Source organism: Anarrhichthys ocellatus, unplaced genomic scaffold, assembly GCF_004355925.1.
Source record: "Anarrhichthys ocellatus isolate YVR2014 unplaced genomic scaffold, GSC_Weel_1.0 scaffold11, whole genome shotgun sequence".
Lineage (NCBI taxonomy): Eukaryota > Metazoa > Chordata > Actinopteri > Perciformes > Anarhichadidae > Anarrhichthys > Anarrhichthys ocellatus.
Genome location: NW_022280041.1, coordinates 7,986,698 through 7,996,328, shown reverse-complemented (window position 1 = coordinate 7,996,328; position 9,631 = coordinate 7,986,698). Strand labels below are relative to the sequence as shown.

General features: G+C 42.9%; 1 protein-coding gene across 7 annotated transcripts in view; it reads left to right on the top strand.

Annotated features, from left to right (window-relative positions):
• The window catches only part of LOC116385377 (sodium/potassium/calcium exchanger 2-like), a 36,701-nt gene extending 28,074 nt beyond the window's left edge, over nt 1–8,627 (top strand). For all 7 annotated transcript variants that reach the window (XM_031850793.1, XM_031850796.1, XM_031850792.1 and 4 more), the window contains 4 exons: nt 3,789–3,923; nt 4,064–4,153; nt 4,550–4,716; nt 4,958–8,627. In XM_031850793.1, the coding sequence (XP_031706653.1) occupies nt 3,789–3,923; nt 4,064–4,153; nt 4,550–4,716; nt 4,958–5,207 (642 nt within the window). In that variant the 3' untranslated portion in view covers nt 5,208–8,627. The remainder of the gene's footprint in view (nt 1–3,788; nt 3,924–4,063; nt 4,154–4,549; nt 4,717–4,957) is intronic.
• Nucleotides 8,628–9,631: the final 1,004 nt, after the last annotated feature.

Here is a 9,631-nt window from a genome sequence, read left to right as displayed (position 1 = left end):
CCAAAACAATAAGCCAAATCAAACTAATGACATCATGCTATGACAGGGCAGCAAAACTGAGAGACAGATTTCAAAGTTGGAGAGACATTTGCGGATGTTTTATGCCTCTGATCTGTGTCTGTGTTCCACCTTGAGTGTGATTGATGCAAAGGTTGGATTGACCATGGCACAGGTCAGTACTGCTGATAATTTCCCAGCATGCACTTGGGCAAGTCCCTCCATCGTCAGCCAGACCTGCCAAAGACCCGCCTTGGCCCACTGAGTTCTGTAATCACACTCCTCACTCACCTGCTGCTCGCTGCCGCTGGGTGCTCGAAATGAACACACTCGCACGCATGCCTCGACACACACACACACTCACACAGTCTTTGACGTGCGGCCAGGCACAAAGAGCCTCCTCATGGCACCTGCAGCAGTTGTGCTGGCATGAGCGATGATGGTGGGACGCAGCGACCCACCAGGCCAGCAGACGGTCCTGGGGTAAAAGGGCAGCTATTCAAAGTCGTCCACTGAGAGGGGAGGCACGCAGAGGAGACGGGCGTGTCGGTCAGCCTGCTGGATTCTCGATCGTTTCACTGACCGAGAGTAACCCCAAGACAGACTGAATCCTGCTTCCATTAAATGAGCAAAAAGTATGGTTTTCAACTTGGTTTTGGGGGCTGAATATTTTGGCTTCAGGTAAATAACTTTCTCTAGAATAATTGTTTTCCAATATCAGCTATACACCACATTTTCCGAATATTTTTATGCAACAGCCGTGGCCGGAGACATTATGTTTCGGGTTCTCCATCCGGTCCCATCTCATAAACACGGTATAGAAATGCCTGCAGGGAGTTTAGATTAGCTTTAGCTCTAGTTATAGAAACTAAATGATTCCAAAAAAAGTAAAAATTCTTTCTGCACCTAAAACATAGATACTGTAGCACACTGACATACAGCAGTCCTCCAAGGCAAGATACAGTAGTCTATAAATTCGGACTGGTGTGGAAGCATATAGGAAGCTCTCAGAATAGACTGCTTAAGATGAGCCCTGATTTGCAACATGACCACGTGCGTATTGATCTATTCCCCTGCACCAAGTTGTTCTCAGATTGATATCTCACTCTTGGGTTAATAATAGCCTTTGCAGATAAAACTGTCATCACTCCCCTGAAGCTAACAATATTTGTGCCTAAAAATGGAGCCTGGGTAAGAACGAAGAATTTTAGATTCACCTCAAAACTTATCTTCTTGAGGTGAAGGCAGAAAACCTGATATATGATTATAGAATATTTCAGGTGGCAATTCACTGAATTTGTGAGATCTGGGCGCTTATTGGCATTCTTGCTTCCCACATGCTGCTATTTGGAGAGGTCTGTCCCACAGCGCAGCTGTCCGTGTAAACCAGGGAGTAGCTGGAAACGGCTCATACCTTCACATGCTGCCAGAGGCTCCGTCATGCCAGTTATTCAATTCCTCCCGGATGCTTTGGCACCCAAGATTGGGGAATGAGGGCATAGTTAAGGTCAAAATTCAAGCAGCAGACTTCTAGAACAATTTCCTTTATTGTCATTAAAAGACAGAAAATGATCATATACTGCAATGTTTCCTCTATCTCAACTAAAACGATTTGGGGAAAGAAAATAAACATTGTGTATCATGTGTGTATCATGGGTTTCAGGGAGGAAGTAGCATCAGATTTAAATATCTGTTCGCTTTACCTTTTTGCTAGATAATATGAGAATTTCATATCCAGATGGAGCCTCTGTGTCAAAAATAAATAAATAAATTCATATAGCAGATGCCGATATTCACACCGCAGCAGCTGTTATCCTCCAAAAAAGATGAATCGTCTGTGGGGAAAAATGCAAGACGTTTGACAGTCGAGCTACTAAAACAAATTAGAGGTTTATTTTGCTTTGTCAGATTTCACCTGTGCTGCGTGATTACCATAAACCTATTCAGAAAGAGGACCGGTGTCAGAGAAGACGAAAGTAATTCAGATAGATGGCTGCACTCCACGATACTAAAAGTTTGATCAAGCAAGTGATGCAAATGCATCAGCGTGCAGCCTTTTTGCAGCTGTGCTTATGTGCTTACTCCTTTTTTGTGACCGTTTCAACTCTTGTAGCTTTGTTGCAACACACCAGGTGCCGGCGCACACGCTTCCCCCGGGGAAGAAAAAACAAAAAGAGCAAATGTCACGCCTCCCCCTCGCAGCTCTGTGGTGCCTGGTAAAAGTCAGTGCCTTTAAGCTCAGAGTTGTCAGTGTTGCCAACTGAGCCACCACGGGGCAGGAAAGGCCCCCAAGGGGCTGGCATTTGGGAGCCAACTCAGAGAAGGGAGCCCCATCTCTGTGGGGTGCTTAAGCAGAGAAAGCAAGTAAAGTATAAATACACAAATGACGGACTCACAGAGTGCAGAGTCAGCCAGAAACAGTCACCTGCATGAAGTCAACATATCCATGAAAGAGCTGCAGGGCAAACTGCGATATGAAGTAGCTGTTTTTGCTATTATAATCCTGCAAACACTGTAGTGGCCGTGATGGAAACCTCTCGTATCTTTACATCTGGGAAAAGCCGAGTTTGGTTCAGAATTGATCTGAAGGTTTTAGGCCTTCTAACAGACAACAATGCAGCCATCTGGATATGGAGAGGAGGAGAAATCAGAATGCTGAGCATAAGTGATGCAAGCGCTGCCTTTTGTTTGGCAGCTCTGATTACCAAGGTTACCAGGCAATACTCAACAGCAGTAGCTGTCACAGCAGGATACGCTTCGTATGATTCATGATTCGTGCAGTAGCCATCTTCAAACATTTCTGCCTCACTCTCTGGGCATGCTCATGTGATTAAGACTTAAATGATTGTCTTGAGAAAATGATTATCTACTGAGCAACATCTGTTCTCAACATCTGCCCTGTTGTATGTTCTGGGTCATCAGTGTGTTCTGCTCAGATCTGCATGTGTAGACCTGTTCTCTGCAGCTCCCCACGGCTCCATTGCATCCTGTTTAATTGGATACAAAGGGAGCCAAGACATGTTTTCCGCTCTCAGAAAGCTTTGTTGTTGTACCGTTAAAGTTCTTTAAGTACCAGAATGTTCACTTGAGAGTCTGCTTTTGCAGCGGTAGGCACAAAAGCTTAGCCGCTATGGATGAAAAGATGATTTAGTTGTCTTTATTGCCAGGGCTTCAGTGTGTCATCTTCAGACTGTGACAGCTTATTTGATGCTGATCTGCAGAGAGGTGGCAGTCTTTGGCTCACTTGGCATTCCAGTGGCAGGTCCAATCAGACCCCGGGGGTGGGGGTCTGCAGTGCAGCCGGCATCAGCAGTGATGAGGCCCTGATGACTGGAGAGGCTGAGCCCTTCAGGCTCGCTGCAATCTCCCAAATCACAGTCATCAGACTCCTCTGTCTTTCGGTCACCGCAGAGCAAAAGCACACGCACACTTCCAGGTCCGGCCGTCAATTTCTGCAGACCTCTGTGTTGTCTTTTCCCTCTTGAAGTGCTTGTGTTGCAAGAGTGCTGCCTACCTCTCTGGATAGTTGCTATGGAGAGGTGTATCCCAATGAGACAAAAGACACTTGGATCATAATGATTTCTTTTTCACAACATCCCTTTAGGAAAATGAACAAAGCATGACTCAACTCAATGTGCTATTTGCCTCATATTTACCCGATATTATTAGTTAAACACTAAGTGATTATGGTATTTATTTATGGTATTTTAATGTTTTACGTGGTATTACCCATTCTGTTTTGTCATCTATATCTCCTTTCCCTCTTTCTGGTCTATGGTGTCTCCTTTCAGGCTGAGGACGAAGAGGAGGATGACCAGCCTCTGAGCCTGTCCTGGCCCGAGTCCAACCGCAAGCGCCTCACCTACCTCTTAATCATACCCATCGTCCTCCCCCTGTGGATAACGCTGCCCGACGTCAGGAAGGCGGTGTGTGAGACAGAGTTCTCCTTCGCAAAACATTTCACACATGAACGGTGTCTGTTTTGGATGGCTAAGTGTGGAGTCCTTATTTGTGCATTTGCTGCTAAATTCACTATTCTCGCTCTTTTTGTTCTTTTGCCTTTCAGACATCAAAGAGGTTCTTCCCCGTCACCTTCCTGGGTGCCATCACCTGGATTGCAATCTTCTCCTACCTAATGGTGTGGTGGGCTCACCAGGTACACAGTTACCAAAGACTTGCACACTCCCTCAGAAATGACGTTGCAAAAATGAAGTGGGTGTCATGTGATTCACGACAGCAGTCCCAGAACATTGTAAAATCCGAACACAAGCATAATCCTTGTCAAAAAAAAAAACAAAGGCAAGATGCAGTCCTCTTTTCTCTCCAGTTCCCATCCTTGACATTTAAAATGAAAACATATTCTATAATCCACCCACTCCTTAATAATCACAGCTGTCTTATTCAAAACAAAGAGATTGTCAGAGCTACAGTCTTGTCACCTCCATGAGCTTCCCAAGCATCACGAGGACATTAAAAATAGGTAGAACAAAAGATTAGGTTTTATTTATGCCAAAGCTTAGTCTCCTTTTTTCTTCTTCTTTTTTTTTTCCAGGTTGGACAGACCATTGGGATTACAGAGGAGATTATGGGCCTGACTATATTAGCAGCTGGAACCTCCATCCCTGACCTCATCACCAGTGTCATTGTGGCACGCAAGGGACTGGGGGATATGGCTGTATCCAGCTCCGTGGGCTCCAACATCTTCGACATTACCGTTGGGTACGCCATCTGAGCTTGTGCACGCTCTTGCTCTATCTAAATCCCTGATATTGACAGGAAAACAAGAAAAAAACATGTTGAATTACAAACTTGCTTCATATTCTCGTCTTCTGATATAGAAGGCATCCTTTTTAGTCAGGATATCATTTAAACTTGGTTTGATCCCAAACAATGTGTAAAAAAAATGTTGCATTACATGAAGCGTCTTTGCTAAATGACTGTGACATGTGTGTATTCGCAGACTGCCGTTCCCCTGGCTCATGTGGTCCTTCATCAACGGCATGAAACCGGTGCAAGTCAGCTCCAACGGCCTCTTCTGTGCCATCGTGCTCCTCTTCATCATGCTCCTCTTCGTCATAATCTCCATCGCCGCCTGCAAGTGGCGCATGAGCAAGCTGCTCGGCTTCATCATGTTCATGCTGTATTTCGTCTTCCTGGTGGTCAGCGTCATGCTGGAGGACAAGGTCATCACCTGTCCCGTGTCCATCTGAGGACGTTTCGAGGACCCACTTCCTCCCCCCTCATCACCACCACAACCACCACCACCACCAACACGACCATCCTTCTTGTCTGCCATCTCTCTTACCAGACCCTTGTGATCCTTTACCCCAGGAACAAAAGAAGAATGAGGAGGACCGGACAAGAGAATAATATGGAATCTACCGATATTTTCGGCTAGCGAGGGGTGGTGGGGAGGGGATAAACCAACAAGGGCACAAGACTTTGGCTTGGCTGGTTTAGCGTAGGCCTAACCTGAGTGGATTTATATTTATTGTTATTATTTAATTGGCAGGCGAGGGGGGGGGTTATGGGTGTACAAGCCAAATATAGAAGCATTATGCATGCCATTTAGTGTCACTTAGATGACCTGGAATCAAGACCACGCCTGGTAGGTTGAGGAGAATGACCTCCTGTGAACTTTGGGGAGAAGAACAAGAGATGCGCTGTGTAAAACTCCTCATGTTAAATGAGGTGGCTGAGCTGAAATTGTGAGCATATTTGAACACACATTTTTCAACAGACTAAGAAGCCGTCGCCAAGAGTGAATAGGAGTTTGTGGATGAGGAAATTACAGACCGTGTGGGGGGTAAATGCGTTTCCCGTCTGATGGTATTGAGCGAAAAGACTCCCCCTGTGGGCTTTGCACCCGAGCAACAAGGGATGGAACACTCTTGCTGGGCAGACAAACTTCTCCGTTGTCATTTCTTATTTGCAGATTCATCATGCGCTCAGCCTGAATGACGAGTTTAAGCTTCCCCTCTCCCCTGCCGGATGTCATTCTTCACCACTGAATGTCTTTTCAGAGGATTCTTTTTTTTGTTTGTTTTTTTATTCATTTTCATGAAATATAAGAAGTAGCATTAGATGTACTGTAGCAGAATTAGTTAAGCCATCTCGACAATTTTCTCCTTTTTTTTTTTTTTTCTTTTTGCCGCTGAACACACGTTCTGATTGTACAGAACTTTTCATGCTTCACACGCACCGACTGACAAAGGCAAGAACAAAAAAAAAGGCCTAATTTGAAGTTTAGCCTCATAATATATGCTAGCCTTCAATATCTTTCACTGGTTGAAAAAAAAAAAAAAAAAAGGCATGAGTACTTTAGGCTCATTAACGTTCTGTAACGAAGTCAATGTCAAAATAATACATTTGAAAAAAAAACTTAACAGTGTTTAAGTGTAATGGTTGATTTAGGTTAGTCAATGTGTAGTGCTTTGTTCACAGTAGAACTGGGCTCAACTCACCGGCTAGTCAAACTCCTGGGGTAGTAGTTTCAAGGAGTCAACTGCATGTAAAAATAGACACTCGGAGGTGAATAATACCAATCAACATTTAAGAAGTTGTATACCAAAATGTATACTTTTTCAGACATGTTTCATAACTCCTTAATGCAAACCAGTGCTCAGTCTCTATGTAGAAAGTGTCGACATGTATGGTCAATGATATCTCTCGAACTTGTGCAATTTCTTTTCTAATCAAAGGTGCTTTCGTGTGCATGTGTGCAATCTGCATTTGACGTCATCACACAATGACCATTCCCTATATTTATCTATGAATAGAGGTTATACCACCAGTATTTTGCAACTAACTGCAAAAAAAGAAGAAAAAAAAACACCAAACGTGTGTTTTATACTGAAAATAGAAATCATAATCACGATCTCTCCTTAAGCTACATAGAATGTGGAAATCACAAATTTAACAGCAATATACGGTGTGTGTCGTCGTTGAGAACTGCAACACATCCCCCCCCTCCCCACCCATGCGCGTCTGTCCCTCGCTGTCCTTCCTGTCCGACGTGGTCCCAACACCCCACAAGAAAAAAGTGGGCGACCATTTCTCCCAAAAACTGCCCCCATCCTGTTAGAGCTGGCCAGAAAACACCCGCTTTACCTCAACACAGCCTCTGTACAGCAGCGTAGTAACTGTAAAATACGGTAAATAGATTCTCTGAATGTGTGAGGAAAAATGCATGTGAGGAATTTGGGCTGGTTACCCACTGACTGTACAGCTGAGCTTAGACCAGCTATATATGTTCACTTTTATGCATCCATTCAGAAAGAAACACCAAGAACTTATTGGTTATGCTTTGTAAATATACATTTCTGTTTTTGCAAGAACAAAATGGTTCACACGTGTATTATATTTATTTTCTTTTTTTTTGTAACAGTGGATGGAAAAGGTCAATGATATGCTGGAGGCCCTAAAGTACCATAGTGTTATTAAGCAAAAAGACAACTCAAAAGCATTTATTTTTAGACTACTCAACATCTCATTAGCATATTTTACACTGTAAACATGTCTGTTCAGGTTCAGGTAAGAAAACGTGGGTTTTAATGCCCTATTGCTTCCTAGAGTTCAACAACAGTCGGACTTTGTGATGCCGCCACTATATTTTCTGACATTTGTTGTCAAAGATAAATGTAATAGAAAACTATGAACCCGGCATCAACCAAACTCATATGTTAAACTGTTACGTGTGCCCTCGTACAGTATATCTCCTTGAACATTTCCCGAACCCAGATTTAAAAAGACAACTTCGTGAAATTCTCCTGCACACATTTGCCTTTAAACTCTTCCCTCAGAGCGCCTCACACACTAACATGATCACACCTCACCATTAGTTTCCCCTTCTCTTCAAAAGAAGAGTTAGACATTTTGGGAAATGCAATTTTTTTGCTTTTGTGCCGAGAGTTAAATAAGAAGACGGGACGCCACTTTCATTTCACTCGGGTAAACACAAAGCTAGAACCAGCACCTGCTTAGCTTATCTTAGTACAAAAACGATATATCTTGTTTGTTTAATCCATTCAAAAAACGAAGTGTAAAAAACCACAAGTTTTAGTTTGAAATGGGGTTAAGTGCAGGCCAAGCTAATTTAAGCTAACCGGTTGCTTGCGGTACTGTACAGACTTAAGAGAGGTACCATCTCGTCTGACTCTCAGTAAGAAAGATAAGACCCGTAGCTCCCAAAATGTGATTGCTTTAACGGGTCAAGAGATCATTTGCTACCACCACGCTCACATGTGCATCCTGTGCACTTCCATTGCGAAAACCCCTCCTATCAAGACGAAAAAAATATTTTTTTCTTTCTACAAGTTCCCACGGTGTTTTTATGTGAGACCATGAAGGGAGAAAGGAAAAAAACAAATCACAAGGCAAACCGGTTTAGCGTGTGAGCTTGGCATTGATTGTGATTCACCAGGGTAAGCGACCGTGAAAGTTGACCTCCCGACGAACATTCTTGCACTGTAAATGTTTTCATTTTCTTGGTGTTAATGTAAGATTTATTTAAGGTGTACATATATACAGATACAAATTAACCATATAATCTATATGTGTAAAAGAAATGTCTCTTTATGTAAAAACACAAAGTATATAATAAAACAAATAAAGATTATTCAAATATGCAACAATGTTTTCGCTGGTTTTACATTACTGTCAGTAGTGCTTTATTTCAACCCCCTACTTTAATAAGTGGTTTATAACACACCATAGTGGGGGTGTCAGCAAAAATAACTCCTCAGTCATTCATACGTATAATTATATGGCATTAGACATGGTTACAGCCATAGTGCGTGACGTAGCCTATTTTTTACTTAAGGATGAAGATCTGAACTTTTGTTGTATTTACACATCTAACAACCATATTTAGCATTTTGGTATTATTTAGCTAAGCTGTTCGGAAGATATGTGGCTCAGGAAAAATGGGCCCGATACTTACTTTGGTGACTATGGGGCGGAAGAATTGGTCATAATCATTAATAATAATAATCGCCATTGGAGTTATTAATTAAATTACAGGACCCGCCACTGGTCTCCTAAAGGGGCGGGGCAGTGGAGAAACCCACGTGACAGAGATACATAGGAACTGTCTCTATAAATACATTATGCCTGGAGGTGAGCTCGCTGCATCTCCCCCACCCCCAGGAGTCTTTGCCATAACATGTACATTTGGTTATTTAACAAAAACTGTTCCATCTATCTCCCCTTCCTGCCCCCTTTAGCTCTGGCTGGTTAATATAAAACGCATCACCAGTGCAGCAATGTGGGGAAGTCTCCACAGAGACCACACACAACAGCTCCGGTTTACTGCTGTGAAATACAGAGAGCTTGCCCTGATGATGATATATATGCTCAATCAGCATCGTATAGGAACTTGTTTGGCTAGGGCGTTAATGTAATGGATGTCAATTTATATGTAATAGTCCCAAACTTCAGCTTTAAAGTCTTATGGACAGCTTTTGTGCCCTCATCTCGCTAAATTTTGAGCTGCATAGTAGTGGTAAACAAGGTGTGGTTGAACTGGAAACCAGTTGCTTTAGATGTTTCCTGTAAGGCTTTCATTTGTTTATTTGAATTAAAGGGGCAATCCACAAATTTTCCAAAATAAAATTCAGTTTACTCGTCATGGTTA